General features: G+C 46.4%; 1 protein-coding gene and 1 long non-coding RNA gene across 9 annotated transcripts in view; one reads left to right on the top strand and one right to left on the bottom strand.

Moving 5' to 3' along the window:
- Window positions 1-1,428: 1,428 nt before the first annotated feature.
- Window positions 1,429-4,018, bottom strand: LOC102152454. Its single transcript, XR_005383986.1, has 5 exons — window positions 3,812-4,018; window positions 3,018-3,249; window positions 2,622-2,684; window positions 2,026-2,195; window positions 1,429-1,909 (listed from the first exon to the last, which is right to left on the bottom strand). It is a non-coding gene; the product is annotated as an uncharacterized LOC102152454 (long non-coding RNA).
- The window catches only part of MECOM (MDS1 and EVI1 complex locus), a 553,056-nt gene continuing 536,475 nt past the window's right edge, over window positions 3,525-20,105 (top strand). For 3 of the 8 annotated variants that reach the window (XM_038583823.1, XM_038583822.1, XM_038583821.1), the window contains exon 1: window positions 3,531-3,873. In XM_038583823.1, coding sequence (XP_038439751.1) covers window positions 3,837-3,873 — 37 coding nt within the window. In that variant the 5' untranslated portion in view covers window positions 3,531-3,836. Of the gene's footprint in view, window positions 3,874-20,105 lie in introns of all 8 variants that reach the window. The other 5 variants (XM_038583825.1, XM_038583824.1, XM_038583828.1 and 2 more) reach the window with 4 other exon arrangements.

The raw sequence follows: 20,105 nt of genomic DNA, 5'->3' as shown, positions 1-20,105 counted from the left end.
GGAAAAGTTCCTGTTGCATGCAATGCATTGAAAATCATTTGCCGTTTTTTAGCATTTATTAAAGAAACGTGGTTGGCGAAAGGGTATCCTTCTCTTGTCCTCTTCCATGACCCCTCTCCCTTTCAACTCCCATCTTGATCTCTCTACTTCTCCTTAAAAAAAAAAAAAAAAAAAAAAAAAACCACACACACACACACACACACACAAAAACCACAACCTCCCCAAACCCCCGAAACAAAATATGACAGTAATAAAAGAAGCAAATCCAGACAGCCCGTAAGCTCATCGACTTTCCAAGGAGGCACTGCTTCCAGGATGCTCTCTTCCGTTGGAGAAAACGCAAGAAAACGTTGGTACCCAAGCCCCCTGGAGGAAACGAATTTCAGGAGGAGAGGGAAAGGTGGGTGGTGGGGAGTCGGGGAGCGAGGGCAGCTCGGCCAACCGGTTGGAGGCCTCTTTTCTCTTGAGCGAGCCACAGCTTGGACGTCCCGTCCGAGGGTTTTGGGAATCCGAGGGGCCGCTGAACAGAAAGTCACCTGCTTGGGTCTCACGGCTGAGACTCAGGACAGGTGGAGCTGACGGGGTTCCTGCACTTGGAAGTGGGAGCCCGCCCAGGTCCGCACGCGGGGGCCGCGGCGCTGCAGGCGGCGAGCGCAGTCCGCTGCTGCTGGGCGTTTGCTCCATCAGGTTAAACACACTTGAACTAGAAACTTGGCTTTTTTTTTTTTTTTTTAAATACTCACCCAAGGCAGAAAGCAAATGAAAGAGAGAGAGAGAGAGAGAGAGGGAAAGAGAGAGAGAAACCCAGCTTTCAGGTTTGAAAATAAAAGTGATGATATTGTGAATACTTTACTTAAAAAAAAAAACAACAACAAAAAACCACCCAGCAAAAAGAATGATGCCTTGTCTATTCACAATGGTTTGGCCCTAAGGCGCAGAGGAGTTTGTGTTTATTATTTCAGTTGGAAGGGGTTGGATTTGCTCGTGTCCCGAAACTCCTGGAAAGACCAGGCATTCGCAGAGGCGGCCGCGACCCCAGGGACTTTAAAAACCAGAAGGGGAGGGTACTCCTGCGGCGCGTCACCTCGGTGCCCTTCGCCCTCTAGGAAAGTTTAAAAGACAGGGATCCTGAAGTTTGGGGACTCAGATTGTATTTTCTTGAGTCATTCATACCCTCCCCAATTCCCTTCACAGCCCCCACCCCACCCCTGGCCCGCCACGTGGTTTTTAATTTCTCAGCAGAAACAATCCCCGCAGCTTCACATGTGGGTCTTCTGTTTAATCTTGGGTTTGGTTCCAGGGTACCTTCGTTTCTTAGAAAATTCCCTGGCACTCCTCTTCACCTCCTCTCCTCGAGGGGACCAGGATATGGACACCCACCCCCCACCCGGGGATTAGATGAAAGGAATCAATGAGAGCAGCAGAGGGGAGGATAGGAACTCTTTTTATTATTTTTTTAAAGCATCCCCAGGCTGAGAAGGTGAAAAGTCCCAGGCTGAGCCTCCTACTGTCCTGGGAGCTCCTCCTCCCCATGGGGGCTTCCTTCTCTCCCGGGGGACTGGGCTCTGGAGGTTCTTGATGGTTGGGAGGGGTCTGATGCTCCAGTGCAGCCTCTCTGTCCTTTGGTCTAAGTGGGGGTCCCCAGGGAGTCCTTAAACTGCTTCTCTGATCGTCCTGCCGGCCAGCGAGGCGTTTCTCTCCCTAGAGATTTTATTCCCTTTCTAAAGGTTCTCAATCCCCCACTTCTCTTTTCCTGGGAGAACACTTACTGGTCAGAGGGGAGGCACGACTCCATCTAAACTGAGAGGAGCCTGTGAACTCACACTCACAGACCTCTGGGTATCCACACTCAGAATGTTGAAGTGCCTGATGCTTTTGCACCCACCTCTGTTGTGCTTAAGTACACCACCTGGATGGACAGAGCAACAGGAATTGTAGTCGGACTGGAAGAAAAAAAAAAAAACCCACCTGCCTCTTCAATCCGGAGGGAATGGTAGAGTTCTCTTGTGTCCATCTGGTGCTTACCAGAACCTTCTCTTTGGGAAGTTGTTTTACTCCTGCTCTGCGTAATTCTTTCCTTTGCTTCCTTTCTTTCCCCCACATTTCAACATTTCACATCTGTCTCTCTTGGGACCTGTACTTGGTTCTCCAGGGACCTGTATCCTTCAGCCACATGCTTCCAGAATTACACAGCTCTGAGGAAAGAAATGGTGGGCATCCCTAGCCAGGGCGATCCTTTGAATTTTGATTTCCTCAAACAGAGATTTTTTTATTTCTTTATTTTTTTAAATTTAACGAGCCATTGATGAATGCCCTTTAGGCTTGAGCCTTGCTATTTGCTCAAGGTATCCTCAATGATCTCCCCTTCCCTCCCCTGCCTTTGCCAGACTCATGGCCAGGGCTTGCTTTTCTTTTCCTTTTCCTCTAACTGGAACATCAAGGATGTACTGTTGCAGCACAGAGACTGAAAAGACTGTAATTTTCTTTTACGGTGTCTGGCAGGATTTGCAACAGATATTATTGGGGACGTAAATAGCTCATGGAAGGTATTGAACAAAACTGTTTAATGCAAGGAGGTTGTACCAAGAGAAAATCTATACGTAGTTGAAATTGATTCATACCTTGAACACAGCTGGCCCCTTTAGGATTTCCCCGTTTCTGTGTGCCCACTTCATTGGCAAATCCTGTAATTAAAGCAACTTTCGACAATGTTTTTTTTTTTTTTTAAGGGTGGGGGAGGAATTCCCCCCCACCCCCACCTCCTCTTTCGCTTGACCCAAAAGGTTGTGGCTTTAAGCGAGTGAGTGAAAATGGCAGGCAGGCTGAGCTGCAGCAACAGGAGATGGGGGCAGCGGTGGGGGAGGCCGGAAGGTGACAGCCGACCTCGGGGAAGCAGGAGGTCTTGGATGTTAAATGCCCGAGCCTGCCCGGACCTGGGAATCAAAGTGCTCATCACTACTGGGTGGGACTGGACCACTGAAATGCTCCAAGGGTAGCTGCGAGCATTGGTACTATACCTAACATCAAGGAAGAAAACAGCTACTTAATTCTGCTTTCAACTCTGAAAGCACAAGCCGCAATAGCTCCAGCAGCAGTAGGAGCGGCAGCAGCAGATTTCCTGAAGTTCAGGATGATTCTCACTTTCTCCTGGATCATTTGTCAAGAGTCCTGTGCTTCTCGTTCTTTAGCACGGAAAAGGTCTCAAAAGCCCCACTTCTCGCTTTCTCCGTGGATGGTATAGAAAATCTCCTGCAATTTATGGTGGGAAAAACAGTAATAGTAATGATACAGGCTTATTGGAGATTCCGACGCGAAATCAATCCTTTGCCGTAGTCTTTTTTTATGCCGCCCCCCCCACCCCCGCGCCCGCCTTTTTTTTGGGGGCGAGGTGTCTGCTCCCCTCTGGCTCCCTGTGCTCGCTCCCCGCCCCCCGCCGCCCTCCCCGTGGCTCCCTTTCTCCGCCTCCTCAGCGATTGCCATCTGACAAGATCTCCAAATCAAAGTGATAAATCGCTCCAAACTTTTTTTGGCGGCGCTGAGATGTTGGAGGGGCGTCTAGCGCGCATGTGCGAAGGTGTCCGAACTGACAATGCTGGAGAGATAGCGAGTGTGGATTGAGAGAAAGGGAGAGAGGGAGGGAGAGAGAGTGAAAGAGGGAAAGACAGAGTGAGTGTGTGTAAGTGCGTGCGTGCGTGTGTGTGTGTGTGTGTGTGTGAGAGAGAGAGAGAGAGAGAGAGAGGAGCGAGGGAGGGAGCGAGAGGGAGAGCAAAAGAAGGAAAAGATCCAAGAAAAAAAAACCCCAACCACACACCAGCGGCTGCAGGACTGGGCACAGCATGAGATCCAAAGGCAGGGCAAGGAAACTGGCCACAAGTAGGTGCAATATCCCTTTTCTATTGGCTTTCCCCCTCCTCTGCCATCTTGCATATCTGTCTCCAGCGCTCCGGGAGGGAGCGCGCAGCTGCCTCGGGCGCCGGGGCCCGGGCGGAGGGCGGGCGCAGCGCAGCCCCAGCAACCTGCCGGCCCCAGCCTCGCGCCCGGCCGCCCGCGCTCCCGCTGCTGGTGTGGGCGCCGGAGGAGCCGGGGCAGCCCTCAGCCCCGCGCACCGACCAGCTGTGGCAACCCCGGGGTGGGGGTGGGGGTGGGGGCGGCCGGGACCGGGGTGGGAGGGAGAAGAGCGCGCGAGAGCCAGCGGGAAGGGGTGGGGTGGGGTGGGGTGGGGGGGGGAGAGGAGATGAGAGAGTCTCCCCCTCCCCTCCCCTTCCCCCCAGGCGGAGGAGAGTCGCCTCTGGCCAACCAGCTAGTCCCGCGGATGGGAGGGGGAGCGGGGGATGGGGGAGGCGGGCTGGGGATGCGAGCGTCTGCGAGCCGCGGGTTGTTTCTGGGGCTCGGGGTGGGCGGCGGGCTCCGCGGGAGCCGCGGCGGCGGCGGCGGCGGAGTTGGGGAAAGTTGCGAGGCGGCCGCGGGAAGTTGCGCGGGCCGGCGGGCGGGCGGGCTGGCGGGCGGGCGGGCTGCGCCGAGCGGCGGGCGCGGTAGTGGGCGCTGTGCGCTCGGCGGTGCCCCGGGGCGGGCGCCGCGCGGCGGGACGGGACGGCGGGGCGGGCCGGGGGCTCCCGCGCGGGGGCCGGGGCCCGTGGGGTCGGGCGCGCGCCGCCGGCTCGGCGGAGGGCGCGGGGGCAGGTGAGCGGAGCGGAGGCCCGGCGAGCGCGCGGGGATGGGCGCGGGGCGCGCGGCCAGGGGCGGCCGCCGCGGGGGACAGGGGCCGGCGGGGCCTGCTCCCGCCGGCGAGCTCCGGGCTGGCGGGGCGCCGGGTGGCCCCCAGGGGGCGGGCTGCCGGGACCGTAGGCCGCGGGGAGAGCGCCGCTCGGCCTCCCGCTCTATTTCTGGATACAGCCCGGGTCTCGGGTCACTAACCCTCCCCGGCGCCCCCTGCCTGCCCGGCGCGGCGCGGCCTGGGTCACGCGGGACCTGGGGGCTCGCGCTCGGGCAGGGGCGGCCCCCCCCCCCTCTTCTCGCAGAAGTGTTGGGGGGACTTCGCCTGGAATGGTCCGCGGAGCCGACGCGGTCTGGAAAGGCGGGAGCCTCGGCCGGGACTGCGGGCGATAGGACCGGGTCTGTCCAGATGCTTCCCCCGCGAGCGTCAGGGGGACCGGGAGGTGCGGCCCCGAGCGGCCCCAGCCCGCCTCCCGGAGGTGTCAGGCCGCCGTCCGCCCTCCCACTCGCTGAAAACACCTAATTGTTCTGCTTGTGGACCAGAGAAAGGAGGCACGGGGGAGGGTAGGATGCTTCGGCCCCGTGGAACCCCCAGTCTCTCCCCCCTTCGCATCCCCCCGGGGGCCCGCAGCCGCCGCGCGCCGACCGCGGCACCCCTGCGGGCTGGGCTCCTCGGGCTCCTCGGGCTCCTCGGGCTCCTCGGGCTCCTCGGGCTCCTCGGGCCGCGGGACGCCGCGTCGCGCCCAGTGGGGAGGTGTCCTCGCCGGCGCCCGTCCAGCGCCCGTCCAGTCCCCACGCAAGCACTGACCACCTCCCGGGACGCTTCCTTTCACCCCGTCCTCGAGATCCCCCTGGACAGGGCTCCCGGGTCGTCAGTCCGTCTGTTTCTCTTTTGGACACTGTTCCTGCCACTTAGCCGCGACGCTGTCCGAGGGCGCCGGGAAGACCCGGTGTTTTCTGTTTTCTTTTAAACGAGGCCGGTGTCTTTATATTCATCCGAGGAGAAATTAAATGTGCATAGGCTCGGAGGCCTGGGGGCTTCAATTCCGGCTGAAGGTTTGGAGCGTGTGCGTGTGCATGTGTGTGCGTGTGCATGTGTGTGTGTGCGCGCGTGTGTGTGTGTGTCTGGGGGGAGAGGACCGTGCGCGGGAGGGAGGCGTGCAGAGCCTGTTCCAGCCGTGCCTAAGTCGCGAAATGAAAGCCGAATGCTTTGCGCCTCCTTGCCCGGGATCCGCCGAAGTGAAAGCAGAACACAAAACCCTTCGAATTTTCTTGAGCAACTTTTTTCAACTTATTTTCATTGCCAAGCTCTACGCCGCCCTGCTAAAATACCCCCGCTCGCGCAGCCCGCTGCACGTCCAGAAACTGAACCTCATTTTCCGATCGGATGGTACTTGTCATTCTTCCAGTGAGAGACTCATTTTTTTTTGGGGGGGGGGGGTGTCTCCGGGGCCGGTGAGGATGCCGCGGCCGCGTTCCGGTCCCTACAAGGGAACTCGTGCAAACTTTCCTCGCTGCGCCTCCGAGTCTGCTCCCGCGGCTCCAGCTGTGGCCACCGGGCAGCCCTGCTTAGGCAGGAGCGCGCTGCTGTCTGCGATTCTCCAGTTACAACCCGAGCCATAAAGGAAATCATATCAAATGTAGGGATTTTTTTTTTTTTTTTTTTTTTTTTTTTGTATTTTAAGGCGCTATTTCCTTCCCCCGCCGCGGTGCGTGAGTTTCGGAGATAGGCAGTGACCCCTTGCCGCGCAGCCCAGCGAAAACTTCGCCGCTCTGTCTGCCTTGCTTGCTTTCTTTTTCTGGGTTAGAAAGAGGCAGTTGTGACCAGCATACTTTAAAAAGCATACCTTTATGCTCTTTTTTTTTTTAACATGCAAAGCCAACATTATAATGGAAACAAATCACATAGGAACTAGTCGTTTTCTGCACTCCTTGTTATTCTTTTTTTTTTTTTTTTTGTCTTTTGTAAATTTCTGTGGTGGCCAAGTCCTGTCAGGGTCTTGGCTACAGTACAGGATCCCATGGACCCTGAAAGTATCCACCGAAGTTAAGCCCAGAATGAATGCACAACCCATGCACAACCCATGTTCCAACTTATAGGGCTTGTTTTTTTTTTTTTTCCTCCCCCTACAATAGTTGAAACCGAGAAATTCGTTGCAAATCATTTGGGAGGAATAAACTGTTTAATTTAAAAAACAAAGAAGGGAAAAGCAAGAAGATTGACAGTTGTACTGTCTAAAGCCCTTGGCTTTTATTCCCATCTTTAAGAAGAGAAAACTAAAAGCCAAGCAGACTCTGGCAGCGCCTGGAGGCTTCCCAGCGGTTTTTTTGGGCAGCTAGGAGAGAGAGCACCTGGGCGGTGCTGGAACTGCCAGTTGCAACTTTTTTTCTCCTGGTGATGGGAAAGAAGTCAGGTTGGGTTTGCCCAGCCTGTCTAGAGCCGAAACACCGAGGCAGCCCCCACCCCACTTCTCTCAAGTGACACCCGGCAGGGTTTCAATCACAGCCATGAACGAGTTGCAACGTGTAACCCCCCCTTAGCTACCGGCCCCCCAGAAGTCTCGTAAAGACCCAGAAGGCGATGCGATTAGCAAGACCCCGGAGAGGGGGGCACTTGTTACTTGTACACTTGATCTGTGTTTAAAAAGGGGCTCTTAAATAGGGAAGGTAGATGAGGACCCTCCCTCACGTGCTTAAACTCCTCACCTTAGCAGCCCAATACCTAAGATAACAAAGGAAGTGCGCACCCAGGTTCCAGCCGGCACTGCCCGCATGCCCACTCATGTATGTTTTTCTCCATAGTTTAAAAAAAGGGGGGGGGGGAGATTGCAATACAGAGCTTTGTTTAAAAAACACATTTTGCTTGTTTATTTCAGACTGCTTTTGAGGAGGAAAAAAACCGCTCGCCCGACAGAGGCAGAGGCCCCTTCTAGGAAGGCGGTTTATTTGCCATTACTTGACCATTACCCTGGCTTAGGGCTTCTTTATTGCGTTTGGCACTTGGAGCGCAGTCTTCCTGCAGCATTTCGATGTGTTTCCAAAAAGAAAAAATTTCTATGTTTAGGAGAAGGTTAATAACGCTTTTCAGTGCCCCCCCCCCCCCCCCCCACTGTGGAAGGGTACGGTTCATTAGCTGCGGAGGCAGGAAGGCTAGGAAGAAAGGCTCCTGTTTCAGGTTTTTATTTGTAGGGGCTGAGAAGTCGCAGGTCTTGGCGACGGTGTGCGTGTGAGTGTGTGCATAAGTGTGCGTGAGCTGGTCTTTGCGGGGCAGCCCAGTTCTCGGGTTTTCTGAGCGGAGGCCTCTCCCTCTGACCCGGGGCCTGGCCTCTTCCACCGACAGACACTCACCACGTAGGACGCTTATCGAATAGAAATTAATGCGTCATCCTAAGAAATTTCTGCTTTCTTCTTCTGTTTTATCAAGTTGAAGGTAGGAACTCCATAAGCAGTTTCCCTTTAAACATCTTGTCGTCTGGGAGTTTATTTTATTTCACTTCTGAAAGTTGGGGCCAGGTTATCGCAGCAGACGTGGCCTGGGGCAGGAAGGACAAGGATGGGGACTGGGGGGCGGGCAGGAAGGGCAAAGGAGGGCAAGAGAGAGCCCGACTTGGTGCCCTCGGCCCATCTAGCTCTGTCCCCCTCTCCCCCGCACCTCCTCCGTCTTGCCTCTGCTCCAAGCGGTCCCGAAGTGGAGAAACTTGACTTGTCACCGTCTGGCCAATGGCCCTCACCCCCGTTCCGAGGAACTCAGCAAATAGAAGAGCCCCAGTCCCAAGAGCTGGGCACAGCCTCCCACCCCTCATCTCAGAGCCGGCTCAGGCAGTGGAAGTGGGTTCTCTTGAGGAGTGGGGTGGAGCTGGGGAGGCCCTGGGAGGAGGCTGGCAGGCTCACCCAGGGAGGACCCCCACACCTTCTGCCTCCAGCTGCCCAGCTCCTGGTTCCCAGGCTTAGGCCAGATCTTCCCTCTTTCCAGGCTCAGAGATGCTGAGTGCCTGGCAGGCTGCCTCTCTGAGAGCCCGATGTGCACTCACTGTGTATACACACGTGCACACACGCTCACTTCTCTCTCTCTCTCTCTCTCTCTCTCACACACACACACACACACACACACACACACACACTCACAGGTCCGGAGTTAAGGAACACACAAGCGGGGAGGTCAAGCACACCTTCATTCACTCTTCCCGGCAGGGGTGGGGGGTGGAGGGAGAGAGCGGCTGAGGGGAGACCCTGCGGAGGAGACACACACACTATAGTGGTGCCAGGCACATTTTTCTGGAGTGGTGGTTAACCCTTCCTTGGCTGGAAGCCGCTGCTTTAGGCACTCTCTAAAAAGATCTGTGGGGTCTGCTTTTCTGTTCATCTGGGCAGCCCAGTATGAATCATTAGTTCCCTCCCCACCCCATCTGCCACGGTCCTGTTCTAAAATTAGATTTTCCCCTTCTCACTCTTCTGGCCTTGGGAGTTTACCAGAGAATTCTCAAGGAAATTGGCTGTGTAGTGAGAACAAGTGTGAGGAAGAGGATAAAAAGGAGACAAACAAATGGAGCAGAAAACAAGAGAGGGAGAAAGGTAGGAGCAGCGTGCCCCTTTCTCCACGTTCCCCGTTTGCACACAGATTGGTATTATATTTTTCCCCCAGCAAATGAAAAAAAGTATAATCCTTGTTAATTATCCTTGCTTACATGCCATACAAGAAACTTCAGAGATGTTTCTACATAAGGAAGAAACTGTTTACAGAACTCTTTCAAAAGTGTGACATATCGCTCTAGTTCAGCACTAAAAAGCTAAACACACTTGCCCTCCTTTGAAGTGCCCTGGCGAGGGCAGCTTATTTGAGTGCGGTTCAGATATTGCTGTGGGTATAACTAATGGCCTCTACCTATTTAGCTCAAGTGGGAGGAGAGAAAGGCCTAAATTCCTTGTCCAATGGGTCCCTCTGGAGACTGGGTTCTGGCTCCTGGCCAGTTCTGTACAATGTCAACATTGAATATTTGAATTCCCAGACTCTATTTAACAAGTTTCTAAATAAATAAACTCATTGTGTGTCTGTGTTTAAAATTATTTCACCTCTTTCATAAAAGCTACAGCATCTTATTACATTGGGCTTGCAAGTTGATTTTTAAAAAAATAAACAAACAAACAGAGCTTAAGGCATTTTAATAGGCAGACCTTCACCATATGTATGTTTTGTAAAGACACTCTCTCACTTGTGCCTGGGTAGGCACTGTTTCTATGGATCTTGGGCTGGACTGTGTGCTGTGATAGCGAATTATAATAAAAAACCACGCTACATTCAGAAAGTCAGTGAAATATTAATCACATGAAAAGGGAGGCTTGAATGTGTAACTACAATGTCCTTAGATATTTGATAATTTTGTCTGCTGGGTCCTACAGGGGATGTGTCCTAAATGGATATCTGTAGAGTACCCCAGTCCATGGGTATCGGTAGATCTAGAGCTCTGCCCAGATGATGTTTTATTTCTGGACATTTTTTTCTCTATGTGTGTCTGTCTTTGTAAGTTGGAAAGGGTAGATACACAAATGCTATCCTCATATTTCAGTTTGATTTTGAGACGGACTACGGGAATTCTATGTTTTTACCATTCTCTCAGCATATGAGCATTCACAGCATTTTAATGAAGATAGGAACATACTTGTTCTAAGAAGTACATACTTAATTAAAAAAGAAAAAGGCAAATCCTAGTCCTCTTGAAAGTGTGGACCCCATCTGGAGTTGTTAGGAAAGAAAGTGGAATTCACTCTAATTTATGTGTATAAAGTACAACATTATTAAAAAGAATGGGATTTGAAAGGGCGCATAGCAAAACCCATAACAGTTAGCTGGTAACATGGAGAGCTCAAAGCCAAGAAAAAAATACCACCAACCCGTGCAAACCCTAAAATAGATTACAATGACCTCAGCCATTTTCATTTTCAAAAATAATAGCCATGATTAAAATGGGGAGTGGTGTTTTACTTGGAACCATACTCTTCTGCATTATTATAAAAGCTGTTTTGTGGTTAAGGAACTGTTTCATTATAGAAAAAAAGCAAGTGAATTTTTAATCAAATTCCTGACTCTTCAAAAGCTCTTATTCTTGAATTACTTTTTATTTTAATTTTAGTTATTATTCTTATTCATTAGCAAACGTGCTTTTGGCTTGTATATTCAGCCAAAGCCTTGACTACTAACTTTTATAACAAATCTAAGAAGAAATGTTATTTAGAAAAGAGATTTTGCTAATCCCCTCAGTAAACACCTGCCTTGGGGTCGCTGACTATATATAACAGGAAGAACCAAGGCTTTCTTAACCTTGTTAAAGAACTTGCCTGAAGGAATTAATTTTGTATGTTAGAATTGTTCAAATTATGACATTTGTGAAAGTCCTTGTATAGAGCACTTGGTGGGCTTCAGGAAAGCAGGCTTGTGATACAAAGATCAGTGAGATCTCTCTGTGTGATAAGCCACATTTCCTTCTTTCAGGAACATTGCAAACATGCTCATCAGAGTTTGAATCTGGGTATGGCCCCCGATGGAACAGCCGGGTCATCTTCGAGTTATTGAATGAATGTTTCTGAATGTACCTTTTTTTGTTTGTTTGTTTGTAAAGTGGAAGTAATAATACCACCCACCTTGGGCTGCTGTGAGGGTTAACTGGGATAATGCATGCAAAGTACCTGAGTCAAAAGCGATCATTCAACAAATTTGTCATTTTCCTTCCAATATATCAGTTAAATTTTCAGAAGAGAAATTTTTTAGACATACTTCCCGCCACTCCATTTTTTTTATAAAGTCTCATTTTTAGAAGCATTTGCATGTCTATAGTAAGCGTTTTGTCTGTCTTCTCAATAAATCATGCCCTGAGGATAAATTTAGGCACATTAAAACTATACACTAAGCCAAAATAGGCAGTACATTTATTCTGACAACTGGAGAATCTTCCTCTTTTGGGGAGGGGGACGCTGGGTCAGTAAAGTGATTGAAATTTTAACCTTGATCCACTGATTCTGGCACTGTATGCACACAGCCTAAATTTAGTTGTGCATACTTTCTGGTTGTTATTAGACCATAATCCCTGTGGATGATCATCTTATTTTTAATGGAATGAGGTTTTATTTTTTTTTTTTGTAAACTTAATGATTATTTATTTATTTTATTATTATTATTTTTAAAGATTTTATTTATTTACTTATGAGAGACACAGAGAGGGAGACGCAAAGACTTAGGCAGAGGGAAAAGCAGGCTCCCTACAGGAAGCCTGATGGGAAACTCGATCCCAGAACCCTGGGATTAAGCCCTGAGCCAAAGGCAGACGCTCAACCACTGAGCCACCCAGGTGCTCCTAATGATTTTTTTAAAGATTTAATTAATTTAGGGAGAGGGCATGCCCACACTTGCATCAGGGGGAGGGGCAGAGGGAAAGGGAAAGAGAATGTCAAGTAGACAGAGCATGGAGTATGGAGCTTGAAGCCTGGCTTGATCCAGGAAAACCAAGAGTCAGATGCTCAGCCAAGTGAGCCACCCTGGTCCAGGTGCCCACTGGAATGAATTTTGTAAGTCACTTTACCACCCCAGCTGAGTTGTTCTTCTTTAAATGAGGAGAATGGACTAGAGCACAGCTTGTAAACTCAAATGCCTATAGGAATCGACAGGCACAATAAATGAATAAAACGAAGTAGGTAGAAGGACTACACCATCTCCTATTTTATTTAAATGTTTGACACCTAGCCTTGTATTCTAGAACAAGAAGAAGTGGTGGAGGACTGAGTTCAAGCCTTCTCTAAAGGAGGCAGCTGCTACTCAGTTGCAGCTCGCTGCTGCCATTGGGAGGAGGGGGTTCAGTGCTGCTAGGTCTTCCAGTTTTTAAGAGAAGACACATATCTGGATTATTACTTGAATTTTCTCTACTTTAAGGCATTGACTCAGTTAAAGAAAAAATATCAACAACAAACAACATTCTGCAGGCCCAACGAAACACCTCTGTCTGCTGTGTAGAGTTCATGGACCCTGGGTTTGCAATGTCTGGATTAGATGACTTCCAAGGGTCCTTCAAAGTTCCAACATTTTATGATATCCACAAGGCTTCCTGAATATTATCTTGTATTTTTAAGATCTTTATCTTTCTTCTCCAACTCAAAGTTAATGTGTATGTATGTGTGTATGTGTGTGTGTATGTGTGTGTGTGTATGTTTTGATAGGTGGAAGTACTTATTACAGAATCTGATATCTGGCCATTTATCTGGAAAAAAAAGTCTTTCACGGCCATGTTGTGTCTTTCTTTCCCTTCATGCTGCTTTATCATTAATTGGCTTAAGAAAATAAACTGAAATACTCACTCTCCTTCTCATTGCCACTGGCCACTGTTCCTTTTTATTTCTCACTCAACCCAATTCTTTGATTTGTGGGCTGGGGGTTGGGCAGTAAATCATTAAGAGATAGTTTTCTGTGGTTTTCCACAGTGGGAGAAGAAGTAATTTGGCTACTGTGGGTATAACAGAGGAAGAGTTCACCGCTGCCCCCTATGAGGATCCAGATGGCCCATCCTGTGTGTGTGTAACTGAAGAACTCAACTGATTTTTTAAGACATGAGCCTAAGATGAAGAAATTCGCTTTTTAAGGGATGACTGTATTAGTTGACAAGTCAACTAGCTCTTCCTTGCAGGAAGATTATATATATTCAGGGAATATTTGAAAGTAAACACTTTCATTGTTCTGTTTATTATCCTGAGCCGTATTTCTAGCAGAGGTGGTAGGTGAGTAACAGGTAAAATTAAGTCCTGAGGTCTAAAAGGACAAGATATGATGATGGAATACCTATACAGTGGATTCTCCTGGTCAAGTTTGGACGGACCACTTTATAATATGTAAATCAGTACGATAGTCAAAGAACTGGTCAACAAATAATTGTTACTATCCATTAATGTTGTTGGAAAAATCATCAGATAATGCAGTGTTTGCGCTCTTAGAGTAGTGATAAGCCATGCCTATAGGCATTATTGGTGGGTTATCAGATAACATAGCTCCCATTTTCACACCTCACACTGAAACTTGAATTCTTTAGCCTGGCCTATGAGGGCCTCCCACTCTTGAGTCAGAAGAATGTGGGGATTCTGAGCCCTGGTTCTGACCTACATTGGCCTGGGTGTGAATCCTGACTCCATCATTTCCTAGGTGGGTAAAATGTGGGCAAGCCACTAAAAGTACTTACTTCATGAGAGGATTTGATTAACTTATGTGTTTAAAGTGCCTGAAATACAGTAAGAACTCAGTGTATTCATTATTATTTTATTGACTTTTCAGGCTTATTTATCTCCCTACCCAAGACTGGTCTATTCAGCCTAACTGGTTTGCTCATTCTGCTCCTCTCCCTCTCTTGCCAGCCCAGACTTTTGTTTTCATCTTCCAGCTTTTGGCCACAATGTTGCCTTAATATTTAAATCTACCCGGGTGGTACTTTGGCCTTCCAAGTTTAATTCCTTCTTGAAGAGTTAGTTCAAACCCTCCATATGTCATGAGATTCATTTCATCCTTATCAGTCCCAGAGATATGACTTCTCTATGTCTTTTTATTCTAATAGCAAGGAATTATTTTACCATCATTTTGGCATTTTATGATACAATCCTTATCTTCACTGTATATTATATATAATTTTATTTATACCATATATATTCATATATTTACATATAGTATGTATATATAAATACATATACTTATATATATCTATTTTACTCATACTATATATACTATTTCACCTATACTATATATATAAAGTATACATCTTATTTTTCTAGCTAAGTCCTAAAACTTCTGGAGAGCCCATTTCTGTTTTTTGCAGTGCCTAGTTCTTTGCTTTGCATATGGCAGATATCAGTACAATTAGGTGATGGTGGTTAGTGATGGGCTTTGGTGGATTATGTGAACCCTTTCAATTTCTTTGCTTGTAAAACCTGCATAGTCAGGTAATGTCAGCACGAGAACTCTGGGATATCTGACACTTTAATTGCATACTAAATTCACAATTGGCCTATTTTGACAGTGATAAACCACCTGGAAAGCACATTTGGAAAGTAGAGTATTATTCCTAATTTTCACCAATAATGCTCCTCATTTTGCCAGTGCAGGTATAACCTATGGTTCCTTACTTAAATTACAAATTGTTATTGATCTACACTTGATCTTAAGGTTTATGGAAACTGTAATGGACCTGATTCTGGAGACTGTCAGTGAAGTCAAGGTAGAGATGGTGAAACATTTTGTGGACTCATGTATTTCCCAGGGATTTGGGGTAGTCAGCTTTACAAAAGTCATCAGAAGCCAAATTTTTACATTAATTGTAACCCCAATATAGGCAGTATTAATATAGATATCAATATTGATACACACACAGTAATATTAATATAGGTCAAGCAACATGAATTTTATTGTATATTTTAATATATTTGTATTATTGAAGGCTCTTTTGAACAATTTAAGGCTAACAGATAATGATGTTGCATTGAATTTTGTTTTGCTGTTTAAATTACCCCACTCATCCAAGGGAATTCTCAATTAATTAAGAATTAATTTTTAAAAAAGATTTTATTTATTTATTTATTTGACAGACAGAGAGAGAACAGAGGGAGAAGGTGAGGAAGAAGCAGGTTCCCTGCTGAGCAGGGAGCCAGATGCAGGGCTCCATCCCAGGTCCTTGGGCTCATGACCCGAACCAAAGGCTTCTAGAAGCTTAACTGACTTAGCCACCCAGGTGCCCCTAATTCACTAATTTTTAAACATTTATCTATTTATTTGAGAGAGAGAGAGAGAGAGCACTCAAGCATGAGTAGAGAGAGAGGGGCAGAGGGAGAGAATCTTCAAGCAGACTCCCAGCTAAGTGCAGAGCCAAGCACAGGGCTTGATCTCAGGACCCATGAGATCATGACCTGAGCTGAAACCAAGATTCAGAGGCTTAACAGCTGGGCTACCCAGGGATTCTACAGTTCCCTTAACTTAAATGCAGCTATGATTTCTTCTCCACTGCCCCACCCCAAACCCTGTACCCCACTCTCCATTTCCCCACCCCCATTTCACAAATCCCTTATCTTTATGGACAAAATAGGGCTGTTAGTGCCTTGGACAACTGTCCTCAAGTTCTGAACAATTACAGAGTTTCAGTGCCTGTTAGGAGTTTCCCTCCCCCAAGACCAGCCAGGTCGGAGCAGCCTGTTCTTAGGATTGCTGTTGAGGCATTGGGAGTCTCTTTAAGTGAGGTCAGAGACCAAGAACCATAGTTTTTATACTTTGGTACTGATTATAGACATTACCTTTGGCAGAAACTATGAAATTCAGTAGTAATAAAATATTTCATGATAGGATGATAATAAAAACGAATGGAGGGATGGAACAACTATCTTGGTTTCTGCTGGAATCATGGTTTGTGACCTTTTTGTGGATCTCCAACACTTGCAAGAATCTGATGAAAGGTATGGAGCCTCTCCAGAAAATGCAAACTTGCATAAAAATTTTCACATACTTTCAATGGCACATGGACTTCTAAACTCTAGCCATAGATGTTAGAGTTTCGCCCATGTGTTCAGACTTGATTCACTCTAGTATGTTTATAATATAATGACCTAAAGTCTTAATCTTTTTTTCACTATCTTAGAAACATTTTTTTTTCTGATTACAAATTTTATAGACTTCTAACAATTTAAAAACTACCAGATTATATCACATAGAAAATGAAGGTTCCTTGTGGTCTATGCACTTTTGTCACACACTGCCTGCAGATGATCGCTATTCATCATTTAGTGTATAATGTCCTACAGATTCCCCTCCCCCGCATCTATTAGTATATGCATATGTATAGATTTATACTTTTTTTTAGAGCAACTTGCATTTTTTTAAAGACTTAATAATATACCTTGAACCTTTCCCCCATCAATATGTATCAATCTAACACATTCTTTTAAAGGCAGCAGACCTACCATTGTTTGGATGTCACACATCTTATTGAACCAGTCCCCTATAGATGACACTTGAGTCATTTCCAGTTTTCAGAACAGAACAGAACAGAACAGAACAGACAAGTTTCCCAAACCAGGACTGTAAGGAAAATGAAAGTGAAGTATACAATTAAAGAAAGCTCACAGTTCAGGGTGAAGTGTGTTGGCCTCTGAGCCATGGGCACAGCGGGGCTTTGGGAAGGTCATAGAGGGTTGCCTCACCCTGTCGGGACAGATCAGATTTCCAAGCATCCTTATCCCCTGGAGGGACCAGGGGTCGAAGTCCAGAGCTGAGGTAGATTTTTGTAAAATCCACTGTCATATATCTGTGACACTGCAAGCTTATTGGATTGTTCTGGACCTCATATTTATACCCCCATTCCCATTTTTATCCTGTTGCTTAGAATAGGCTGTAGCTGAAATCAATCCAGATAGCTCTAACTGAATAAAGGTAAGGGTTTAAAGCCTCAATTTTTTTAATTGTAATTTCTTTATTTGCATGGTCCATTGTTATCACACTGCTTTATCCTGTTATATATACATTAAGACCACTGATGGGACTAGATGAATGCAGAAGGTTATCTGAAGCCAATCAAAATTTTTTGATGTTCTTTAAAAAAAAATTACCCACAATAATTTCTAACCTACGAATTGGAAAGACCATTTTTATAGGAAAATGTTTTTCACTGGGTAACCAGGCTATGGGAAAATTTTTATAATGGAAACTATCTCTTACTTTTAACTATAGCATCAAAAATATGACAGTATAATGTTACACACTAAAGCCCATCAGATGCAAAATTCCAGTTTTTGATTATAAGTTATAAACCAGGATAGAGAGACTTCTGAAAAGTGGTTTTCTTTGGCAATGATGTTGTTGATTAAATATAAAAAATTCAGAAAAAAATTAGTTCAGCTCATTCCTTTACACAGAAGGTTACAAAAATGGAATAGCTGGGTTTTGGCTCTAGTGGGAACAACTTTGCTTATTAAAGCTCATTGGATTATATTAGATTAAAAACATACTAGACATTTAAGATTAGATTTGAAAAGGTACCATTCAAGGAATTAAAATTTAGTCATATAAATCTTTTTAGGAATTAATTTACATTGCAATTTTGATTCCTTAGAGTACAGTATTCGTTCCAAATTCACATTCTTTTTTTTTGTGAGTGCATAAAGGTTATTCCATGGGGCATCGCTCTTGTTAACATTTTCAGAGCATATTTTAGCTGAGATCAATCAAATTGAGTCAATAAATGCTTATTGAGTGCTTAGTATATATAAGGCATGATGAACAAAATCCTAGAAACACTCACTTTCCTGAAAATATTAACATATACCCATGACAGTAGTTTATTAACTGAGACAAAGATCACTATGCGCCTGTTGCTGGTTACCAATGACTACAAAGTGGTTTCATGAGCTTGGAATACTGAATCCCGTGCCTGACTCTTCAAATATTTTGTTAACATTGTGAAGTCACACACACACCAAGCTAAGCGTCTGGGGTCTTCCATCTGAAAATAATACTGTACTTCATTTCTCTTAATACCTGTCAGATGTGGAGGTCATTGCCTGCCCCACTTGTGTGTTAATGCCTATATGGTTTTCATTCAAGATACTTGAAAACAAAATCAGACTCTTTATAAATGCTTACTGTCACTATTACCCATCCATTCGTTCAACAGCTTTTAATTGAGCACCTACAAATCTAGGAGACGGGAAATTGGCCGGACACACTCGGGCAAGGCCTTTGCCTACATGGAGATCTCTTTCTGGGGGAAATAAATGTACACCATCATGTACTTCCAAATGTTGACTTCCGATAAACAGAGCAAGGTAACTTCTTAGAGATTACCCACAGGCCTTATTTTAGAAGGGTGGGCAGAGAAGACCTCCCTTTGCAGAGAGCTAAGCGAGGAGAATGTTTATGAAGTGTTCGAAGTGTGGCACATGGAAACTTAGAGAAAGACAGGCATAGTCAACCTGTCTCACACGCCAACCTAAGGCAGAGCAGATGGGTGTATCAGTATTATATTTTATTTCATTTTGTCACATGCACTTGTAGTTATTACAGAACATGTAGCTGGATCCACAACCTGGAAGCGAGCACAAAGGTGTTTGTATGTGGAGGGAGAGAGAGTTTTGTGTTTGATCTGTAAACGCTAGGTTAGTGGCAGCATCAGAAAAGCATATTAGGTTTCTGGACTCAGGAGTCAGTCCATTTAAACAAATATTTATGAATGTACATTCAGCAGCCTGTGTTGGGCACTGAATATACAAAGAGAAAGAACATGTGTGTCCTGCCTTTAAGGAACTTCCAGTCTATTGGGAGAGACAGACAGGTGAATAGATGGGTTTTGTACCACAGGATAAGTGCACATGCAAGGGAAATGGCCTTATTCCTGTTGAATCCCAATGATCTGGACAGTAGTACATGACCAGTGGCATACCCTCATTTCATATTTATTCTTGCAAAAAAAATTCTTTAACCTCTATACCTTTAAGCTCAGAACAAAATCTATGTCTCAAATTTGAGGGTTGAATTTTGTCTGTGTTTACTGCATTTTAAGGCATATTTAAAAATTTATCCATTTCAAATGCCTAGTGTAAAAGGTTTGTCTATCACAAAGACAATGAAATGTTTCCCCAAAGGTCCACATATCACAGTGGTCTACAGTCAGGGTAATACTGATTGCAATGACTGAGGAAGATGCAGGGCATTCTTGGGGTGTATGCCCCACAGCCTGGGGTCTGCTGCTGGGCAAATTACTCTTCCCGTGCTCACCAGTGTTAGTGTATTTTCTCCCTTGTCCCATCAGAGCAAATTCTCTCCTCGCAGTCCAAGAAGTTCTTTCTGGAGGATCTTGAAGAGTTTCCTTCCACTCCTTGACACTTGTAGCTCTGTCTGAGACCAAAGATCTGATCAGAATGCCCAGGTGGAAGTCTGTGTGATTTCAAAAGGTACATCTCACCTTGAGGCTCAGTTTTTATCTAGAACAGGTAGTACTCCACAAAGGCTGACATGAGCTCAGAGAAGTGGCTTGTCTCTCAGGCTGGCATGGGATTTTGTTGTTTGCAAAACAGAAATCAGAATAAAAAGCACTGCCCTTTCTTCCAGTTTTTTTCTGCCAACCATCTTGCTGTGCTGGGTATATGTGTCCAAGCCAATGTTCCAGCCACTAGGCTTGGCACAGAAATCAGTGCATCCAACATCATTACTGCTGGGCGCAGTTTGAAATCCTGAGCATCCCTCCCACCCCCTTTGCTTAAATGCTTAAGATGCGTTAGGCACTAGGATGCTGGTATCAGCACCCTATTTGATAATGTCGCAATATTGAGACAACAGCATAGATGTCATTTAGCCCATGAAGCAGCTTTGTATCTCTGTTTCTCTGGCCTAA

The sequence above is a fragment of the Canis lupus genome, chromosome 34 (genome assembly GCF_011100685.1).
Source record: "Canis lupus familiaris isolate Mischka breed German Shepherd chromosome 34, alternate assembly UU_Cfam_GSD_1.0, whole genome shotgun sequence".
In the NCBI taxonomy this organism is placed as follows: Eukaryota; Metazoa; Chordata; class Mammalia; order Carnivora; family Canidae; genus Canis; species Canis lupus.
This window is presented reverse-complemented; position numbering and strand designations above follow the sequence as displayed.